Raw genomic sequence first — 23,197 nt, forward strand, 5'->3', positions numbered from 1 at the left:
TCAGACAGTACAGATCATTGAAAACAACTCCACACATAATGTTGTTAAATGATGAAATAAGTTGTAACAACATGCAGGGTAAACTGATGGGCATAATGTTTATTATGGCACTTCGCGGTAGACAGTACATGAAATGTTGGTTACTATAAGTTTCACCACAGAACAATTTTCTATTAAGAAATAATAAAAACAAACAACTACAATTTAATGCATTAAATCTCAGTGCAAAAATATTATGGTGTAAATTAAGGATATGATCATTATCTGTATTAAAAGTTCAATAAGCACATATGGGTGAGGTGTATGGGTTACTAGGCTCGGAAAGAATTTTTCAATGTTTTTGCTCACCAAGGCTGCATTTATTTATTATCTACTTATTTAAATACATTAAAACAGTAATATTGTGAAATATAATAATTTTAAATAACTATTTCTATTTTAAAATGTAATTTATTCCTGTGATCAAAGCTGAATTTTCAGCATCATCACTCCAGTCTTCAGTGTCACATGATCCTTCAGAAATCATTCTAATATGACGATTTGACGCTCAAGAAACATTAATAACAGTATTATTATCAATGTTGAAGACAGTTGTGCTGTCATCACACTGACCCCAAACTTTTGAACAGTAGTGTATTTTTTGTTATGTAGCACGTTTACTCCAGATATTGTTGGTAATGTACAAATGAATATCTTAATTTGATTAACCAGTAATATGTAAGTATTTACATTTTTATATTATAGCAACATTTACCAAAAATTGTCATCACTTAACAGACATACCACTATGTTATTATTCTGTTTTTGGACTATAGAAAGAAAAAAAACTATACTGTAAAAATGTGTACCATGTGTACTGCATATAAAAGCTGCAATTGCTTGATTCATCGTGGTATATATCTTGCGTGCAGCATTGGTGAGCAGAGGAAAACAAGTTTCTTGAAGCCGTGAGGAAAATATGTGATTGCACAGACACAGTCGAGTGATGCAGACAAATTTTGCAGTCCTTGAGTGAGCCTCTCCTTCAATAATTGATGCAGCTGTCTCATTTGCCACCCGGCACTCTCCATTTCAACTTTGACACAGCACAAACTCATTTCCTGATCAAGCTGTGGATGAAATGCAGGTGAATGTAGACCACATCATCATCATCATCATCATCATCATCACTGCAGTCTCAGAAGCTGTGGTGAACTCTGACTCATGAAGAACACCGCAGCAGGCTCGTGGTGGCACTGCCGGCGGATGAGACGGGCCGCCAGCAAGAGCAGGATCCCCGCGAGCATCTCCAGGCTGAAGGACAGACAGGCCATGGCCAGAGACCAGCCGAAGGACATGTGGACGTGAGCCAGTGACTCCACATCCACCATGTGCTGCAGTTCTTCCAAAGCCTGCTGAGAGTAACTGATGTAGATGCTCACACCAGACACCGTCAACAGACCTGTGCACAAAGAGCAGTCATTACACTCCATTCACAATATACTTAGAACATACAGAATTAGCAATGGGCCATTAGCAAATTTTTATTTCAAATGTTATTTCGTTAAATAAGTAGTACTTTTAAAAGTATGCTAAAGTGTACTTGTTTTTCACAAGGAAAATGTTTCCTTCCAATAAGATTATTGTACAATTACCCTGCCACTACCCACCATGGTAGGGGTTGGGTTGGGGTATTTATGAATTACTGACTGGACATTTTGATCAACATTGAAGATTGTTAAAACTGGTGCAAAGGGAACATCAGTTCAAGCAACAGTCATGAACACAGGTCTCAATGTAGATACAACATCCTGACTGGGGTAAGTACATGGAGTCTTTCATTTACATTGAAAATAACCAGTCACAACAAGCACAGAATATGGTGGTGACACCAGCTAGTGGTAAGAATATTAATAAGAAAGGAGAGAAGACCATGTTTGAGGGAACTGTCATGAACTCAGTCATTATTACTGTAATTAACTCAGAGGAGCCCTGACCTTTCACAGTCACTCATCATAGACAACTGGACGAACAGAGGAGAGGTGTTCCTGCTGCTCTGCAATTAAACACAATATTTTAGTCGTCTAGCTGTTTTTCTACTCATTTCCATGTCAGATGTTCTGATCAACGATGCAGTGTTCTTTCAAAAAATGAAGGGGTTTGCTTATGTGCTTGTCAGAGAGAGCGACAGTGGAGATGAGAAAGATGAGAAAAGTATAGATAAAACAGAGAGCGTATTTAACCATTTTGTTAAAGGGGTCTTCACCATTTTTGTAAATTTTATGTTTCCTGGGAAACTTTTATAATGTTAGTAGGATTTTTACATTAAAACTGTCATAACATAGAAATAAAAGGCAATTTTCTACACAGATTTTAGTACTTATAGGCTGTGTTTAAAGGGCAAACAGCCTATAAGTAAGATTCATTGAACATGTAGACTGTGTTATTAATAATAAGGGGAGTTTTGGCGAAAGTGCAGATCTCAGTCAGTGATGAACGCATTTTATGGGCTTTTAGTTTGTATTTCATTGTTTCCCAGCGTTCTGTTCCTACTTCCTTTGTTCCTTATTTTCAGTTTCTTAGGTTACTGATTATGCCCTTGTTTGTTGTCTGGTTACTGGTTGCTTTGTTCACCGGTTTCTTGTTCGGTTTATTTTCTCCTGTGTATGTAAGCCCTCACTTTGTCAAATCTGCTGCAATTGAGATCATCTTACATTGCATGTACTGTGACAGAATACTGGGCCAAGATTAGAAATGGACCCAGCAGCAGTTCTCTCATCTAAACATCTAAACCTCTTTTAATTCTCAACAAAGACTTTTGTAGTCATTCCACGTGTTGCAGTATGTGGGCCGGGTCATCATTCCAGGCATGTCAGGTGTGGGCCAGATCTAGGCCGACACAATGTTGCTATCTGGGTCTCCTCTCCCTTGCAGACGATGGCTGTCCCGTGGAAGAATATACAGATGCAATCGAAATTATTCAACCCCCATTGCAAATCAGGTTTATTGGCCAAATTTACAGACTTTCAGCTGTTTGCAATGAACAAATCAAACAAAAGTAATTGAAATAGCTCAACACAACAAATGTTTCAAGTGGTTTCCCCTAATTTAACTGAAAATGCTACTTTTAATGACTTCTGCAGTTTCAAAATTATCCAACTCCCTTAATAGAATCCCTCACAACAGCACAAATCTGCAAAACAGGTGTTGTCTCAAGCACACCTGATGCAACTAATCAAGGGCTTCATTAGTTGCACCAGGTGTGCTTGAGCTAGAACACACAAAATACCTGAACTGGCTAGGTTTGTTGAGTGTCACGTTTGACTGCAAGTTAGAAATATGGTTAAGTTAAAAGAATGGTCACAAAAAGTTCAGAGAAGATATCATCACCCTTCACAAATAAGGAACGCAAAACAGCAGCACGCGAACCCAAGAATATTACTGAACTGGAGGCCATTGCTCATGATCAAGATTTCTCAGAAATGCTGTCAGAAGCTGGTGTCTGGTTATACATCTCGTTTGAAGCAGGTCATAACAGCAAAAGGGTGTTCTACTAAGTATTAAAGATGCTTACCATTAAGGGGTTGAATAATTTTGAGACTGCAGAAGTGATTAAAAGTTGCATTTTCAGTTCAATTTAGGGAAACCATTTGAAACATTTGTTCTGTTGAGTTCTGTTATCAGTAACTTTTGATTGATTTATTCATTGCAACTGTACATTCCTGGAGTTCCTTGAACTCAGCCACCAGGTGTCTAGAGCGAAGGCACTTTTCCGAAGCAGTGGGCTTTTCCAAATGCTGCCAGTCCTGTCGTAATCAAACCTTGTCCCAATGATTCATCCCTAGACCTTCCCCACACCTATTCACGCTTGCCACGGACCCAAGCCAGTGCCAATACCCGCCAAAGCCCCTGCAGACCTGAGGCCTAAGCCAGCCGAGTCTGACCAGGTGTGTTAGCCGGCCCCAATAGCCGTGTCAGAGCTTGAGCCAGAGCCAGAGCCAACATCCACCCCAAATCTCAAAACTGCACTCTTTACGTGATTGGACAACAAACCAGAGCCCACCACAGACCCAGAGCTTGAGTCTGCTCTGTCTGACCAGGTGTGTGAGCTGGTATCCATGTTCTATTCATCCTCCGTGTATGCCTATTCCTCTCCTGGTGACTTCCTTGATTCCCAGATCCCCTCCCACTTCCAAGCCCTGTTGTGTCCTCTGGTCCGACTCCTCCTTCAGTGGCTCAGCCCATCTGCTTGGATCCACCTTTGGCTTCCAGGTCTCCAGTTCTGCCCTGGTGTGTTTATCCCTTAGCTCCACTTTGGGCCTTCGAGCCCCGGACTCCGCCTTGGCCCTCAGACCCAGTGGCTCTACCGGGCTCCCTTGTCCCTCTGAATCCACCTTGGTCAGTTGTTGCTATGGCTCCTCTTCAGACTTCAGAGTCTCCAGCTACACTTCAACCTCCACTACACTGCACTACACATATACCCCTCTGTCTCCACCGGTCTCCTCCATCCCTCTGGTTCTTCCATTGTCCTCAGCCCCACCGACTCTGCCCTGGTCTTCCAAGTCCCCATCTTCTACTCGGTCATTTGCTCTTCCCTGGCTCCTTCCTCCAGCGTCACCTCCTTGGTCATTTGTTCCAATCAATATCCACTATTGTATTTGCATTAGTGAAACTGTTACGTTGATTCTCACCTTTTGAAAAGCTTTCTTTGCTTTTGTTTTATAAATAAAAGTAAATCTGCTGCAGTTGAGATCCTTTCTTGCCTGCATGATGACAATTATCTGCAAGTACAGGTTTATATATATATATATATATATATATATATATATATACTTAATTAATTCAATACAATTAGGCTCACCTTTTTTCCACAAGGGTGCATCTGTCTGATCTGAAGAAAAGCTTTAAAACCAGAAGGATGAAACAGCTCTCAGAAGCACAGACACCCTGGAGGTCATGAAGTGCTCTTTGTAAAAAAAAAAAAGAGAAAAAAGCAACACTCACAGTGTTACATACTGACTGAGTGTGTCAGGAGAGAGTTAAACTGAATGAAAGATACACAATGTCTGATGATGCACTCCTGGCTTAAATTAATTTATCAATGCAGGAATTCCAAACATTAGAAAGGGCTTTGAGATGTATTTGATTAGGTGCTGCTGTTGCAGCATGATTCATCAGTGTCCTGAAAGGAGACATGCGGCTACAATTCATGTTTTATGACAGTTGGAGAACAGCAAATGTTTGTGAGGCAAGAGCAGATGGAAACACCATCACCATTTTCTTCTCTGTCATGTCTTCATATTCCAGAGGGAATGCCAATTGTTTTTGTGAAGAAAAGTACTATGTTTACAGATGGGATCACTCAGTAAACTCCTATGAGACTTCAATCTTTCCACAGTTTTACTCCAATCCATCAATCGTGTGCAATTTTCAGTCCTCAATGGCACAATTACTGCAACAATTTACCTCAGCAATAATAAAAGCTACTAGATAAGCACACTAAACCATAACATAGACAGCTGTGCAAAGTTCACATGCATATACCCTTTTGTAACATTGTTCTGGGGAAGATTAGTGATCTTTTTTCATCTCTGGATCCCCGTCCAACAGGACTGAAAACAGAACACAAATAAAAAGCTGTAAATGTCTGTGGTGACCTCAGTGTTTCAACCTTTGCAGATCCCAGTCATTTGCTCCATCTCTCCCCTAATTCACCTGCACTTCAGTTTTCTGTTGTGCTCAGGCTGGAACACAAGCACTGTTACAGTGCCTCAAAAGAGCCCAAACTACACACCATTATCATCACATCCTATCATAACAAACATACCCAATAATACTATCACAATAATATTGAGGACAGAATCAACACAGATCATCCACTGAAGATGTAAAAAGCCTGTAGATGTAATTTCCACTTAAATTAAAATGTGCTCTACAACAACTCATTTAAAAAACTATAGCACACATACAGTGTCAATCCTGATTTGAGTTATTGTAATGCTGTAACAGTGGAGTGAGGGTGTGAATTATGTCATTCAAGATATAATCAAATCCTGTTCTTATTATATTTTACCACCTTTACAGACACATGAACATTAAATGTAGAAATTTTCTATAAAATCTGCTGATCAGATATATGCACTTTTAAACATGTTTGATATATTTTGTGCTAATGCATAGTCTGATGCATTTAGAATACATTGTCTTAAATTTTCATGAATCTCTTAGCAAAGAGGGAGTGTTTTTGTATGAGTTTGTTGTGTTCAGATTCAGAATGACTCTGGTAGATTGCTGATCCTCAGGTGTATGATTCTCTGGAACCATTTAAGCCGGGTTCACACTGTACGATTGTGGCTACAATTTGGCCAGAATCTTCCTCTGATCCTAGGCCAAAATCTGAAGTTCTTGATTGCTAGTTTGAAATGTTCACCAACATGTTCCTCCAACTAAATTCTGTCAGTGTCAAAGGTTTTGAGAGACAGTCCTGCTCTGTGACTTCTCCCATGACAACCATCAAATCAAAAACCAATAGGAGCGTAAAACCCAATTGCAATTAATGAGGCAACAACAAACCACAACTTGCTCCACACACACACACGTCTGACATTAATGACAACTGAGATCCTAGAGTGTGACATGGCTTACAGCGGGGATCATGTCCATACGGTCTGAAAAGCAACAGTTGTAGAGGACTATTATAAATCCTACAGTGTGAATGTGAAAATATATGATGCCTATAGTGTTTTACTATCTATACATATGTTCTTCCTAATCAAACACACCTGATTCAACTCTTCAGTGCATGTGTGTGTTCACTACTCACTGCTGCTTATGTGTGTGCAGTAACTTGGATGGGTTAAATGCAGATGACAAATTTCAAGTATGGGTAACAATACTTCACTTCAAAAGGGCCATTTACACGACACTGTTTGTTTATGCGTTTTGCATCATTCATTTTGGGGGCCTGAAAATGCACTCTTTTGAAAACAGGTTTCAAAGTGTTACCATTATCATCTCCACGTATACTACAAAAAAGCTAATTTGTGAAAACGCTGAAGTCATGCCCAAGTGTTTAGGCGCGTAGTGTTTCTTTTACAAAGTGGCATCGCCAACTCCTGGCCTGGCATGGGTAATACAGCGTTTTTAGTTTTCGCTGATCCGTGTGAACAGGGATCGTTTTGACAATCTATACGCGAAAAACGCAAAGGAAAACCGTTTCCGTTTTTTAGTACATCGTTGTCATATAAACATACGCATATAGGCTCATGAGTTAGTTTGAGGCACGTAATATAAAGCACGTCTCATGATTAGGACTTGGATAGTGTATTTTTCTCACAGCAGCTCACAACACTAAGCTCACACTATTATTTAGATGCGTTCACAACATCAAAGAATATCAACAGTGTTATCCCATCCTACAGTGTAAACTCAAAAGATTCAAACTATGTTCTGCACAAACTGAAGTTCAGCAAGTGCACAGCAAAAACTCCAGTGTTAAGTAAAATCTCCTGGAAGTTAATTTGGCTCCAGACTCAAGAGTGTTAAAGTTGAGTTGAGTTGAGTTGAGTTTATTTAGCAATACAGTAACAATTAAAGTAGCAAAACTTCTTTGTCAAGGATAACACAATAAAGTTGCATTAACTTATTTCCATTGTGGTCCTTTGATTTTTATCTAGACATTTTCATGACAAAAATAAATAATAATAATAAAATAATAATAATAAAAAAATACACATATGTATATTAAGCCATCCTATCTAAAAACAATCTCTTCACTCTTATACTATAGCCAACATTATCCATTAAAACCTTAGTGTCCAATGGCAACTTGTTCCACTCCTGCGCACTTGTATATTCAAACGTCCTCTGATCATACAAAGTCTTACACTTACATAGATTCAGGTCCATAATAGGCTACTTTGTCTAGTATAGTGTCCATGTCTTACATTAACCCGAGATAAATATGAGTTAAAATACACTGGGGCCCTATTATTAATTATTTTATGTACCATTTTTAAAGATTGAAAATCTTTTCAATATTTTTTCTATTAATTACTGCAGGCTTTGTGTATATTTATTATTGAGCTAAAAACCTCCATATGTATTTAAACACTCTCTCTGTGTGTCCAGTTCACCTAACAGCTGCACTCAGCTGGAGCGCCGGACATTTTGTGTTTTCTTTCTTTCCCACTGTGATTTATATCCATGTGTGGCATTGACTGATCCCCGAAACACATCTCTCACTGACCCCTCACTTCATTTCAGCTGCTATCTGTAGACGGGTAATGTAGCTGTTCATGACACTCACTGCAGACGAGGAAGTATGCAGCGATGCAGGAGAGGAGAGAGAAGCTCTGAGCCAAAGACGCCACCAGACCGAAGATGCCCCCAAACACCAGCAGCACCAGACTGAGAGGCAGCAGGACCACGATGACCCTGTGCAAGTCTGAGAGACACAAGCCCAAGACTTTAAAGAAGGCTGGAGTTCATGGGACAATTTGCCCTTTCATTTTCAGTGAGTTTGAGCAAGTGACCACTAGGGGTGTGTACAATAATAATGCATGTATGTATTGTCTACAACAGAGGTGCCCAATGCTGCTCCAGCTGACTGACTGTCCTGCACATGTCATCTCCAACCCTAATCAAACACACCTGAAGCAACCAATTAACGTCTTCAGGATTACTTGAAGATTAAAGGCAGGTGTGTTTGATTAGGGTTGGAGATGAACTGTGCAGGACAGTCAGTCAGCTGGAGCAGGATTGGGCACCCCTGGTCTACAATAATATCGTAATTGTTGTTTTAACCATGAAAAATGAACTAGTATGTCACTCGCTTTGCAATGCATTCACTGAGTTTACAATTCAGTTAGAAGGACCCCAAAATTCAAGCCCCAGTATGAGTTTTTGTCTTATATTTCTATATGATGTCAAATTATAGTTAATATTAGTTAACAATAAGTTAATATTGTGAGTTACATACACATTATTGTTAATATTGTCTCTATTTTTGTTCTATTTTGAGTTCCAAACAAAGCCAGATCGGAGCCGTTGTGTGTCTCTGAGCAACACAGTGGCATTTCGTTCCTGAATTAATCAGCGTTTTTGAACAAATCAATCACTGTCTCAAAGTATTTCATTAAAAAATATTTCATATTTCAATATTCAAAATATTATTTTTTAAACAGTAATGTCATAACATTATGTTTATGCAATTGTAATTGCCGTGTAAATACATCTAAATGCTGCTTCTGTGCCACTTCTGCAGAATTAAAAATAATTTTGTTGATACTTTGGAAACATCCAAGTGTCTTATTATTATAATTGAATTTATTGATTAAATTAATTCATACAATGAATTTGACATAAAATATGATGCATATATCTAATAAGGTTAGAAAAAAAAATACTTATAAAGGTAAAAATGCCCCTGGAAAAGTTAAGTTATGTCACTACTGCACAACAAAATCCCCAGTGTTAAATCAACACTGCTCAGAGCACACATTGTGCCACTCTACGGAGTTTTAAAATAACACTGAGGCAGTGTTAAAGTTAATTAGATAATTAAGTGATTAATTAGGTGATGATTGAACATTAGTGGTGACACCTAATGATAATGAGCAGAATCACTGATGGAAAGAGGAACAACAAGAACAGAAAAAGGAGAGACTTCAGCCACAGCCATAGGCAAAATCAACTGAGGATAAAATACATTAAATCTGTGAAGATCTCAGCAGAGGAGGATTAAACAACTCCACAAACAGCTTTACCAGCTTCACTTATTACTAACCAGATTTACTTTCTTTATGTCCTTCATCTACAGATTTCTTTTTGAGACTTAACTGATGTTTAGTTGTTGATGTTTTATTGAAAATATTTGGTTACCATTATGGTGATCGGTGTTTGCGTTAATTGGGCAGTTTGACTCAACATTTTATGTAAGTTTGTGGTCTTTGTAACAGTGTTTATGCAATCTGTTGCGAAGAAAGACAGAAACAAAAAGGGTCAGGTGATATAGTTTACTAATCTTATCGCTGACCATAAGTGGTTATTTGTTATTAAATTATTATTTTCACCAACAATACTTTTGTGCCACAGATGAGACATTCTTAATTTTTATTTGTACGTAATTAAGGGGACATTTTAATTGATTTCATCTAAGGCTGTGGCTGAAGTCAGTTGTAGTTCTTGTGTTTCTCTTTCCTTCAGTGATTCAATCTTCCTTACTGTATAATGAGGGTGGCCAATGATGGGTCGGGAGGGTTAAATGTCGTACTGGGAATACAGCTCTTAAAGAGACGGAGAACACACTAACCATACATAACAAGCCTATTCCCGGTGCCATTCTCTGAGACTCACTTAAAAGGTGCTTCTCCTGCTCAGTGTGGTCGGAGGTGTCCGTGTAGAACGAGATGTCATGATAACTGCCATTCTCTCCTGTGGGTGACATTGAAACACCAAGTCAAAGCTGGAAACACCCATTATGCTTCACACAGTTGACCGCAAATCAATTTTCTTGGCAATCTCTTCTATACTACTACAGCCTACAAGTTCAAGGCATTCAGTATATTTTAAAGGATTATTTTCGTAAAAGGAAAAGCAGCATTTGTGTAAGAGGGAAGACATCATAGTTACAGCAATTAGAATGAAATGGAAAACAGTATTTTTTCATACGACAGATTTAGTAACTGTCATCACAACGTGTGTAACATTAAACATTTACAGTTCTGTGATGAACTGCTTCTCTTTTTAATAGTCTAGTGCCATGAAACAGCTACAGATCTGGACGAGACATTAATTATGTACATAATGGAGCCTCAGCCGGTGATGAGGACTGTCTCTGTGAACATTTGAGTAATGACTTTCTTTGCAGCCAGTAGAACCGTTGGCCAGTTTATACGCTGCGATTAAAATGAGATAAAAAATACTTTAATCTAATGAGGCACATGAAATGACTAGCTAAACAGTAAGAGAAGGGAGATGTGGGGACACCTATTATATATATTAAATGTCTTACACACATTAAATGTCACTATATGCTTGACTCATTAATATGGCCATGAACAAATGGCACATTAAGTCCATGTACTTCATACTCATTAATACTCAGTATTTAGCCTAATGTTAAATGAATATTCATATGTGTATATTTGTGTATAGTGAGAAATTAGTCTGGATATACACATTATTGGAAGAATATAAATGTGTCCAACAGCTGCACAATAAAATCAGACATAAAACTGCGCTTAAGTTGTGTGTGTTGAGCATCTTACCTTCATAAATCCTCCAGAGTCCGGAGTGAGAGCTGCTGTATTCCAGGCTGGAGTTCTTGCCTTCATCCACATCTATAATGTACCAGTATTCAGTGCCGATGGACACGGCGAGCAGGATGAAACTGAGCAGCCCGCACAGACCCGCGCTGATGACAACTGTCCCAAAGTTCATTTTCATCAGCACTCAAATCCCTCTTATGATTCATTGAGTTTGAGCACCTGTTACTGCCATTCAGTTCCTCTAAAGCCCAGAGTGTTTCGTTCAGACACATTAAAGCACATCAGTCTGTCTTTATTACTCCAGTTGTGTCCAGGGTGAAGGAGGAATCAGCTCTCAGCTCATGCTGGATGAAAAAACTGTGATTTTCCTGCATCTCTCCTGCACAGCTGTATATGGAGTGAGAGCAGAAGCCTCTGAACACTGAATCTACATGATTCTCTCACCTCAGTTTCTGCTGCGATCACTCACTGTGTTTCATTTGCTCTCCTCAGCGACGAGGTTGTTTCTTCTCCATCTTGTGTAAATAGATTCATCTGTATATAGTGGGATATGTATTAGTGTAGAGCTTCTTCTTTTTTTTTACCTGGCTTGATTTTGTCAGGAGAGAGAGCATTCCTCATTTCAACAGGTGAGAGAAAATGCGCATAAACAATTACAATTTTTCATTTCCTGATCTCTATTAAGTGATGTTTATATATATACAGTATATCAGTGTTTTCATTGTGTTGGACTGCTACCTCTGTTGGAGTTTACTGTGTGGATTATTAAAAGACTGTTATTCTTCATCATCTTTGTTGGGCGTTTGTTTACCACACAACCTGTGACAGACCCGACCCAAAAAGAAAAGCAAAGTAAACCGGTGAATCGTTTGTATTTGTTTTTCTTCGCCTCCTATTCGTGTCTTGTCTCTGTTTTTTTTCCGGTCTATCATGGACTTCCCTGCTGTCACGCTGCTATGCCTTGAGCAGGGAGAGGCTCCCTCGAGGATCACCTGAAAAAGTTTCTTGATCTTGTCCATCAGACCACCTTCCCTGGACGTTTCTACGAATCGGAGGGCAAGAAGGAGACCCTCCCACCACTGAGAGCGAGACTCTGGCAGAACCACATTCAGACCTTCAGTTAAGAGATTCTTCATCTGTCCCGTCAGTCCCACCCAGCCTCCCTCTCCCACCACCTCTTCCAACCACCTTAGAGGACTTAGCCCTTATCATTGGACTGTTTCTCTCTCTCTCTCCAGCCTCGTCCTCAGCCACTTCTGCCACCCACTCGTCACCGTCTCCCACCATTCCCTCTGTATCCACTCCTTCTCTCTGTGGTGCTCGGGCCAGCTGGGAACCGTCTTCACCTGGGCAAGAGGAGGCCACGACTCCGCAAACAACCTCAGCAGACTTTGCTCCTCCTCGACCCTTCACCCTGTCTCCTGCGTCTACACTCCTGTGGCCAATGATGCCAGCGTGGACCATCAGCCGTTCGCCCTCGCCGAGCTCCCGCTGTTAGTCGGCTCCACCTGCGTCACACCTCGCCACACCTGTCGTCCGCCACTCTTCAGCCCTCCAACCCGTCGACTACGACCCGCTCAGCCTCCACCACCAGGTCACTCCAGCTTGCCTTCTGACCTCTGGACACACACCGCCATCGCAGGAGGTTGCAGCTACGGCTCAGTCGAGGTCGCCAGGGTCTTTGATTTCGCTTTATCACCTCGACTCTCCAGCAACACAGTGGGCTCTTTCTCCAGCGCCATCGCCTCCGGCCGTCCCCACAGTGGAGTCAGGACGTGTACCACCATGATCACAGTACTGGCTGTGGCCTGGGCACATCACGCCCCTGCTCAAGGCTCCTCCCTGGCTCTCACCAGCTTCAGCACCGCCCTGGACCCTTCAGTTCTGCCTCCTCCCGGTCAGCCGTCCACCTCCCGAACCTCCTCCTGTATCCTCTTCCGGTTTCTCCAGCCCTTCGCCAGCCCTTCACAATCCCTTCGCCATCTCCTCATCCTCCTCGCCCCTTCCAGGACGGAGCGTCACACCACTAAGACTCTGTTTTCATTCGCACTGTTTCTCCCTTACACACCCTCTGTGTTAGTCTCCTATGCTGTTTATGCTTTTGCTGTTCAAAACCTTCCAGGTTCTGTTTCGGATTCTACATTCTACATCAGAATGCTGATGTCAATCGGCCGGAACTGTTCACATGAGCACCAAGACGCATGTGATGCTGACACAGGAGCTGGCCAATACTGAGCCGGAGTTCTGATGTAGAACCTGAAAGCACTGCAGTGTGTTTACTACGTCAACAGTGCATACACACATTTGTTAAAAAAACACAATTTAAAAAAAAAAAAAAAAAAAGAAGCAATTTTGTGTTTAGTTTACTCCCCCCTGCTGTACCAAACCGTGACTTCAATACCGAGGTACGTACCGAACCATCATGTTTGTGTACTGTTACACCCCTACAATTTATTAATTAAAAAGTAAAAGTGTAAGTGAATAAATCACTATTAAATCTGGCAGGGTGGTTACGCTGGGAATGCTGCTGGATTCAGGATTTCTTCTTTGCTCAAACTGACCGACATCAAAGCCAACAAACCAGGCGTGAACCTCCTCAATTTTGTTGCCATGGTGAGTGTCGTGATGATGTCACAAGAGCCTCACTTTCATTACGCCACTTCAAATGAGAGGAAACTAGCAGATGATGTCATTATGATGGGATGGAATCAGTCGGACAGAATTCTAGATCAAATTCAGCATGAGTGATTTTTCTTCTTCTCACTACAGGAGTCTGTGAAGAAGGATAAAGACTTGCTGATGTTTCCCAGCCGCTCGAGTCACGTCGCTCCAGCTTCAAGATCAGGAGACAAACAAACCTCTCAGATCAGTCTAGAAGAATATCAGCGGATGAGTGTCATGAAGCCAGTCTGGGTCAGATTCACCCCAACATCAACACAAATTATATGTTACATTTAATGTAAAAAAAAAAAAAAAAGGTTTAAAAATAGGCTTTGTTTGTTGTGACGTCATTTTCATCAGCTTTACTCAAAAACAAGCCGTGCTCGTAGGACATGATGTTCCTCAGTGGATAATATTAGAGAGTGAACGATCAGCTGTTTCTGTGGTCAGGTCGTCAGAAGAGTCTGTGCTGGAGGATCTTTCTCGACTACAAAGCCGAGTCCCAGAGCTCAGAGTCAGAGTTCAGGCAGATGCTGAAATCCAGATGCAGACCAGAACATTTCTAGAGGTGCGTGTGTGTCCAGATCATGTTCACAGATGCTGATGCTCCTGTTTAGCGTGTAAGTCCATCACTTCTTCCTTCAGGCTGTGAGGTGAGGCTGAAGGAAGCTCAGGATGAGCTGGAAAGCTCACAGAAGAGCAGCAAGGCTCTGGTGGAGTTCCTCTGTGAAGATGACAAGTCCTTCAAACTGGAGGAGGCCTGTGTGATCGTCCACGGCTTCTGCCATCGCTTCCAGAGAGCCGTGCGGGCGAGCAACACTGATGCTGACTGCACTGTCTCTTTAAAGACTAACTACCAAATCAAGTCCAAAATCACCAGAGAACTAGAGCTGCTCCTTTAAAACAATCTGTTTTTCAGCCTTATACAATATTAGATATTAATCTTCCTTTCTCTGAAGGAGTTTCTCTGAAATGCCTTAAAAGTTGTTTTACTGTCTTTAACTAAATAAATGCAAGGGAGAATCATCATTTATATTCACCAAACTCTTTAAACTAAACTAAAGTTGAAATCAGAGACTCTATTGAAACGTCTGTCTAAACTCTTATTGCATTCGGCTCCGTTTTGACCCAGAAGAGGTACAAGCATTTTATTTATTTTATTAATCCATAGTTTTTATTACAAAGATGGAATTTTGTAGGTTTGTTAAGACTGTAAAAATAAAAAAAAATCTGATTTTATGTAAGAAATATTAACCATTTAAACTGTGGCTTTTGCGTTCGGGTCTGTATTGACCTGAAAGTGAATTGTAGCTTTACACATGAAATTATGCTGATGTTTTTCATCTAATGGTTAGATTTGACTCAAATTAATTCTGTAAAATACATTTATCCTCTTTCCTACACACACACACATTTGATCCTTCCCACATTTCCCACAAAAGTCCACATTTCACTTTGCTGCCACCTATTGATGAACCATTGCAGCATGAAAAGATTCAAGCTGTTTATCATCTCATTTTTTCATAAAAAAGTTTATTAATTAAATATTTACAAACAAAATATTTATTTTACTGAGTAATATTGATGTTTTGTTGGAAAAAGAATATGTGGGTTTCATAAATTTAGACTGTTTTGAGCAGTCATGAGTTATAAGTTTCAAATTAATTTAATTAAATCCATTGAAGTCAATGAAGTTCATTCTGGTAATTCTCTTATTATATGTTCTTGTACATTTAATCTAATGATATATTTAAAATAAAATGTCTTATATTGATACAAATGTATATTTTCTTGCATCACACTGGTTTTTGCTCTAGTTCCTAAAAAAAAATCAATTTCAAAGAATTTCTCATTTTTTTAATGAATAAAAAGGGTTTAAATGAAGTAATAGCATGGTAAAAACGTGGTGACATTCAAAACTTTAAAAATTTTGTGCATTCACTCATTAATGAGAAGTTACTGATTAGATGCAATATTGTTTAAGTTGGGCAATATTAAGTTATGAGTGTTTGTAAAGATATAAAGATATAAAGATATAAAGTTTGTAAAGGGGTGGCAAGTGGCTTGCCGAGGGAAAGACACATGCTCAGAGAGGCTTACAGTGGAAATACACACGTGGGAGTCGCCCAGAGGGGGAACCATGCACATGGAGGCACCTAGCCAAGCGCGAAAGCTGCCGGTGGCATACCTCTGGCATTGGCGTCAACAGCACTGGAGGAACTCAGGGCCTGCAGGAAGGCTCACCTGAGGAGAATAATCGCACATATCCCGTCCGTGGAGAGGAATGGGGAGCAAGCAAAGACACCTGAGCAGAATCTAGTACCGGCTGGTTGAAGAGAGTACATGAGGAGAAACTAGCTCCACACGGAGATTGTGGAATCTCGTGAATGTGTTAGGTGTCACCCAGCCTGCAGCTCTGCAGATGTCTGTTAGCGAGGTGCCATGCGCTAGAGCCCAAGAGGAGGCCACACTCCGGGTGGAGTGGGCCGTCACACCAAGGGGGCACGGTCGACCTTGCTGCTGGTAGCCAAAGCAATGGTGTCCACTAACCAGTGAGACAACCTTTTCTTGGAGAGAGCCTTTCCCTTCAGCTTCCCACCATAACAGACAAAGAGCTGGTCTGAGGTCCTGAACACTGCGTTCTGTCTACGTAGGCATGGAGGGCGCGTACTGGACAGAGCAGTGCCAAGGCTGGGTCTGCCTACTCCGAGGGCAGCGCTTGCAGGTTCACCACCTGGTCTCGAAAGGGTGTGGTGGGAACCTTGGGCACATATCCAGGCCGGGGTCTCAGGATCACAGGAAAGTAGGCCGGCCCGAATTCCAGGCACGCTTTGTCAACCAAAAATGCCTGCAGGTCCCCTACCCTCTTAATGGAGGCCAATGCAACCAGGAGTGCTGTCTTCATTGACAGGAACTTAAGCTCCACTGATTGCAGAGGCTCAAAGGGAGCACTCTGCAGGGCAGTTAGCACCACTGAGAGGTCCCAAGTGGGAACGAGAGGAGGCGAGGATGATTCAGTCTCATCGCTCAGGTCGTACTTTCCCAGAGACTTAAATTCAACTGCATTGTGATGTGCAGCAATAGCGGAAACATACAGTTTCAGGGTGGAGGGAGACAGCCTTCGCTCCTCTCAGGAACCTGATGATCAGGTCGTGCATTCCCAGAGACTTAACTTCAAATGCATCGTGATGTGTGGCAATAGCGGCAACATACACTTTCAGGATGGAGGGAGACAGCCTTCACTCCAACCCTTCTTGCAGGAAGGAAAGCACGACACTGATTGGGCATTTCGTGGGGTCTTACATGTGCATCCCCGAACTGATCTGGAACTGAACCGTCTGGGGATGGAGACGGGGAGAGGCTGAACCCATGAGAGCTAGTCGGCTGCACAGTTCAGGTCTCCTGGAATCTAAATGGCTCGAAGTGACCTCAGATGCTTCTGACTCCATATTAGGAGGTGGCGGGCGAGTTGCGACATACGGCGGGAGTATTGTACTGTCGCGGTATTGTCTGATCGGACTAGTACGTGCTGGTTCTTGAGCAACGCACTGGAGCACTAGGTTCCTGTGTTCGCAAACCTGATCTCGAGAGTGAGCTAGGATCAGCCAGTCGTTGAGATAGTGTAGGATGCGAACCCCATGTTCCTGTAGAGGAACAAGGGCTGCCTCGACGACTTTCGTGAAGACGCGAGGAGACAGGGCTAGCCCGAATGGGAGAACCGCGTACTGGTATGCCCGCCCCTCGAAAGCAAACCGTAGGAACGGTCTGTGTCGAGGTAGAATGGAGACATGGAAGTAGGCGTCCTTCAGGTCGATCTCTGCAAACCAATCCTGTGGCCGCACACATAGAAAATGCATTTGGCCGTGGCATCCTGAACGGCAGCCTGTGAAGGGAGCGGTTCAGGACGTGGAGGTCCAGGATTGGCCATAACCCACCAGATTTCTTCGGGACAATGAAGTAGAAGCTGTAAAGCCCGGACCTCATTTCGGCTGGAGGGACAGTCTCGAACGCACCCTTCACCAGTAGGGTGACAACCTCCGTTCTCATGATAGGGGCATTGCCACCGACCATAGTGAAGCGGCCTCCCCTGAAGCGGGGAGGAGACTGTGCGAACTGAATCGCATAGCCGAGCCTGATGGTTTGGGCGACCCAGCGGAACAGATTGGGAGCTCTAGCCAGGCTCCCAAGAACTGTGCCAGCAGGGTCATGCGAACCACAGACGTACCCTCGGTGGTGCAGCGAAGAGGAATGACCGGTCCGGACGTGGGTGGCATAGTGGCCCGGTGTGGGGGCACGGTCATTAGCCGCATCCTGCCAGAGGAGGCCAGGGAAGGACCAGCGTTCCACGGGGCGTGCTCTGGCAGGGGTCTGGCGAATGAGGGGGACGAGAGTGGCGAGGCTGGATGGATGACCGTTGGTGCAGAAGGCCTCAGTCTGCTTCTGGGTGGTTGAAGACTGTAGGGTACAGTCCTCAACCCCACCACCGAGGAGCCCAGCCTTGGACATGGGGGAGCTGAGAAAATGAATTCTCAGACCCCCTCACATCAACCTGGCTGACCAAACTTGTGGACATCACCTGGCCCAGGGATCACGCAGGTACCGATTTCGCCCGTAGAGCAAGGTCAGTAGTGTGCGTGGCGGATCGACCAGCCCGGACATGGGAGGCATAGCGTCCCTGCGTGGGGGCGTGGTCGAGTTTCGCATTCTGTCAGTGTTGGCCAGGGAAGGACCAGCGTTCCACAGCGGCCTGGTCTGACAGAACTCCCGGGTCAGCACTGCCTCGAAGGCGAAGGAGACACACAGCACTGCATGCCTGTGCCACGATAGTAACAGAGAACATACAGCCCATGATCGCCACGTGATCGAGTGCAGCGAAGGCGGAGGATGCCTGCGGGCCGCGACTCTCGCGAGCCGGAGGCGTCCTGATGCACGTCCGGGAGAAAGGCACTGGGGGCAAGTGCTGTAGAGCAACACGTGCCCAGGAACCAATCATCAAGCCTATAGCACTCGGGGGGAGGGCGGCGCCACTCCAACCGATGCTTCCAGCTGCCCGGGAAAGCATGGCCATCAGCTCTGGATCTGACTCGACTAACCCTGACACGTTAGACACGTCCAAAGGAATCAAGCCCGCCTTGTGATGCTGTGAGTGATATGACACCATCTGCTGGAGCCCCGAATGAAAACACTGGGTCCCTGAGAGGAATCAGGCACACACGGAAGCCCCACGATTTGCGATGTGGAGGGGGCGTGGCCCGAGGAAAGCTTGTCAGTATTATGCCACACCATAACCCTCAGATCACCCTGGCCACCAGCCAAAGTATCCCCTCTCGAGGAAGAGATAGATTGGGGTGTGGCAGAGGGGACTCTCACACGGAGATCATTGAGTCTCGATCTATAAACATCGCGATGGTCATGTTCCCGCAATGAAAACATGACTCATCCACGAGCGCTGCTGAGCGTGATTAAGCCCAACACGCGAAACAGCGCTCATGACCGTTAGGCAGATGAATCACGAGCCCACATCCAGTAAATACACGGGCGAGCCGTCTTGAAAAAGACGTGCAGCTCTTTTAGAGAGAGGAAAAAGCTCAGCAGAGTGCTGAAGCGCCCAGGGAGAAACACACACACTGTCGGCAGATCACTGCACAGATCAGCAGCAGGTGAAGAGCCGCTCGTCTCGTAGAGTGAAGATGATTCAGAATGGCTTGTAGGAGTGAAGAGAACTCTTGGCTCCGAAGCGAAAACATATCTGCATGTTGCCAGCGTACTTCCTTATATACCCACGAGGTGGGGCGGACTTACGCTATGCAAATTCTGCAGACCCATGGCATTTTCTTGCAATTGGCTCGTTTTGTACACTCGAAGGTAAGAGGCTTTCTAAGCGAAACCCCATTCGTCATCACTGACGTAACTCGTAGTGACCACGAAAGGGAACTGATGTTATATGTAATAATTCAAGATCCCAAAGCAAATATAAAGTAAATACAAGTAAAACTGTGTGTGAGTTCAGTTTCCATTTGTACATGTAGAGTTTATTCAACTTTGATGCACTTTACAAATGAAAGAGATTTAATGCTAACACCTGTTGTGTTTTCTGTTTATGAAATGATAAATGACCTGGGCTGCGTTCTCCGAAACTACCTTAACGCTACGTCGTTCTTAAGTTGTACCTTAAGAAGTACCTTATCGTTAATACGTGTTTTCCGAAACCTTCTTAGTTAAGTATACCTTCTGTAAGTCATACGTTCGTAAGGTTGGTCTGGAGCGCTCTTAGCTATACCTTATCGCTGCTGACGGTTCATACCGCTAGTGGCCACCACTACGCAAAAAGCTTTTTTACATCGCAGTTTAATTACACATAGAAAATTTTATATGAACATTTAATATAAAATCTGATTTAGTATTAAAATTACATTTTTACTTTACTTTAAAATTTTACACATAAAATATTTAAGTTGATATAGCCTACACCCAGTGTATGGAAGTGTTTTCATTAATAAAGTTTCCATACACTAATGGTTGTTAGCTTTTTTAATTACTATCCTAAGGCACATCAGCTGGCGAACCATTTGACAGAAAAGGCTTAGGAGTCTATATAAAGAAAGATGAGTTTACACAAACTTTATAGCTGTGGCAGCGAGACAGCGAGTACTTGTTTTAAATCAAAGACGGCGCCGTCCGCGGAGCCAGTTAGTGTATGTCAACTACTTTATAAGAGAACACTTTAGTCCACTGACTACCATGTCAGAAGAGACCATTGTAAAAAAAAATTACTCAGCATACGTTGTGGAGAACATTAACACACTTATGGCCGTGAGGGTTTGGGATTGCACACTTGCTAAATTATAAACACATACTCATATTTATTTCTGCATGTACATATTTCAATGAGCCCCGATAAATGCAGTTTGTACTATTTCTAAAACGCTTCTTTATAAAGAACATTGTTTTCTCAATACTTTACCTATACCGCTGTGAAGGAAAGAGCGCACAATCGATCATCGAGGCATCGATATCAACCTATTCAGCGCCTCCACCATGGACAGCACCTGCTAAGGTCGAACTTAAGAAGGTTTACCTTAAGCAACATCCTAAGGTATAGTTTGGAGAACACACGTAGGAAATGTATACCTGTAGTTAAGGTGTACCTTTTGAGTCTTCGTAGCGCTAAGAGACAACGTTATCGGAGAACGCAGCCCAGAACGAATGTTCTATGTAATATTTGTAAATGAGAGGAATTTTAAATAAAGGCTGAATTGATTGTTACTCTTTGTAAGTCTGTTTATTTGACTGTAATCTGTTTTGTCAGCGTTGTGTTTTTGATAATTAGATGTTAATGGATGGTTTAAACTGAAATAAGTGCAAAACATGAAAATAAATATATTGAGGTTATATAAACGTGTTTATATATACACGAGATACCTCTCTTTCTCATATATATTTATAATTTTGCTTGTAAATAACTTTATTAATTCACATTGTGAAACTCCTTCCTGAACAATTTACCATTCATCAGCTTTGGCCTTTCAAATGTCAAAACTTTACTGCAATCATTTTCTGTTCAACTATTATTTTGCAATTTAGAGGAACCCACAGCGCAAATCAAACAAAGCTAATCTTAACATTCAGACATCAAAGAGCAATACGAATATTTAGTTCTTCACAGACAACTAGTCAAAACAGTGATTGTCCTCTTTCTCCTCCAGCAACACTTGCATTAGATTTTCCTTCTGCTAAACTAGATCTGTGTGTGATTCCAGTAGAGAGACAAACATCAGCTGAGTTTTTCATTCATTTCAGCTTTATTCACACCTGAGGTCTGACGACACCAGATATGAGACCGAGAGCAGAACTCACACTTTTCTCCAGTCAACATTTGCTTCATTTCTCCACACAAATCACTCTCATTTTCACTGTTATTGCACAGTACCCTGACGTCGTCATACTCAGATTCTAGTCAGAATGTGAGTCTGATACTGCTCCATTGAGCTTTGATTATGGGGCGTGTTTCAACCGAACCAGGAAAGAAAATACTTCTGCACCACTGATCTATATAATGACTGGATAGCTCATGACGTTCTAAACTGCCACTAGGCAGTGAAGCCACCGGAAGTGTTCGAGCGGCCATCTTACGATTCCCTACCAGCAGAGGGCTCCAACGCCCGTTATACAGAGATTGGTAGCTCCGACGGCACTTTTAAGATGACCCGCTGTGCAGCATACAAGTGTAAAATGACATTCACAAAAGGATGTAGGAAAAACTGCCCACAGGTTGTAATTCAAGCCCTATAAGTAGTCATGCAAAATTGTCGCTATGCCCGTGTTGTTTTCTCCGAGGCTAGAGCTGCTGCTTCTTCAAAAACAACGATAAAACAGTCAACAGTAGCCTATAAGAAACCTCAGAGCAGCAATAATCACAAGTGTCCAATAGTGACACCATTTGACAGCTTCAAAAGAGCTTCGTGCAGAGTCCGTTTACCGTTACATTAACCCATAGCCTACAATTTGTATTATGCATTTCCTGAACATGTACTACTCGTCACACAATAAACAATAAACATTACCTTCTTGATGTTGCTGCTTAAAAAGCGGGTGCTTTGCCCAAGACCTGTGCGCAAATGTGCTCATTAAAATGCATATGTCCCAACAATGACACCCACATTATGATTAGCAGTAAAATGCACAAATAATACCTTCAGTAATACAGCACGATTACCCGGAAGCGTCTGGCAAACAGTCAAACACCTATTTTCCAATAGCCCAGTATTAGATACAATATAAATGCTTAGCTTGCTACATCATATAAACATTTACCATACCTTCGTTGCACAGGAAAACCACATACCCAAGCAGTAACAAAAAATGTATCAGGACACCAGAGAATCTCTCTAAGCCCAACAGTGCAGACTGTTTTATAGAAACTGGCCTAGACGCAAATGAGCTGTTTAGCCACTCACGGCTAGCTGGATGACGTCAGGGGGCTACCGTAGCTGTAGAGGGACAAACTTCAACCAGACAGCGACTACTCTGCCGGTTACACATGCATGACGGCAGACAACATTTGGGCCGATTGTGGATGGGAGGTGTTTTGGCCCAGATCATGTCAGCCAACTGTGGGCTAAGTGTGGCAATGATGGCACTGCATGTCGGCAGACAACATTTGGGCCGATTGTGGAAGGGAGTTGTGTGGCCCAGATCAGTGTAGCGATTATTGGCCATACTTTGTGTACTGGACAATTATAAGTATTAGGCACTGATCTATATAGAATGACTGGATAGCTCATGAC

The 23,197-nt window shown here is 42.5% G+C and overlaps 1 protein-coding gene across 2 annotated transcripts; it reads right to left on the reverse strand.

The window, feature by feature from the left end:
* Nucleotides 1-276: 276 nt before the first annotated feature.
* Nucleotides 277-22,834, reverse strand: LOC311305427 (transmembrane protein 235). 2 transcript variants are annotated; one of them, XM_084433136.1, is made up of 6 exons: nucleotides 22,730-22,834; nucleotides 11,719-11,783; nucleotides 11,250-11,636; nucleotides 10,336-10,413; nucleotides 8,288-8,425; nucleotides 277-1,441 (listed from the first exon to the last, which is right to left on the reverse strand). In XM_084433136.1, exons 3-6 carry the CDS (start codon nucleotides 11,425-11,427, stop codon nucleotides 1,167-1,169), a joined length of 669 nt encoding a protein of 222 aa, XP_084289262.1. In that variant the 5' UTR covers nucleotides 11,428-11,636; nucleotides 11,719-11,783; nucleotides 22,730-22,834; the 3' UTR covers nucleotides 277-1,166. The 2 variants fall into 2 exon arrangements, with proteins under 2 accessions (XP_084289262.1, XP_084289261.1); XM_084433135.1 differs by lacking the exon at nucleotides 22,730-22,834 and adding an exon at nucleotides 12,779-14,365 and having other exon boundaries at nucleotides 11,719-12,725.
* Between the last annotated feature and the right edge of the window lie 363 nt (nucleotides 22,835-23,197).

The sequence above is a fragment of the Rutilus rutilus genome, assembly GCF_951802725.1.
Source record: "Rutilus rutilus genome assembly, chromosome: 1".
In the NCBI taxonomy this organism is placed as follows: Eukaryota; Metazoa; Chordata; class Actinopteri; order Cypriniformes; family Leuciscidae; genus Rutilus; species Rutilus rutilus.

What these genes read in the sequence shown, in the direction of transcription:
- LOC311305427 (XM_084433136.1), bottom strand. Translation starts at nt 11,427, where the DNA reads ATGAAAATGAACTTTGGGACAGTTGTCATCAGCGCGGGTCTGTGCGGG. An exon ending in GCAGGAGAAGCACCTTTTAA is followed by an intron (nt 8,426 to 10,335) that starts GTGAGTCTCAGA and finishes TGTGTCTCTCAG; the next exon opens with ACTTGCACAGGGTCATCGTG. An exon ending in TGCATACTTCCTCGTCTGCA is followed by an intron (nt 1,442 to 8,287) that starts GTGAGTGTCATG and finishes CTTTGTGCACAG; the next exon opens with GTCTGTTGACGGTGTCTGGT.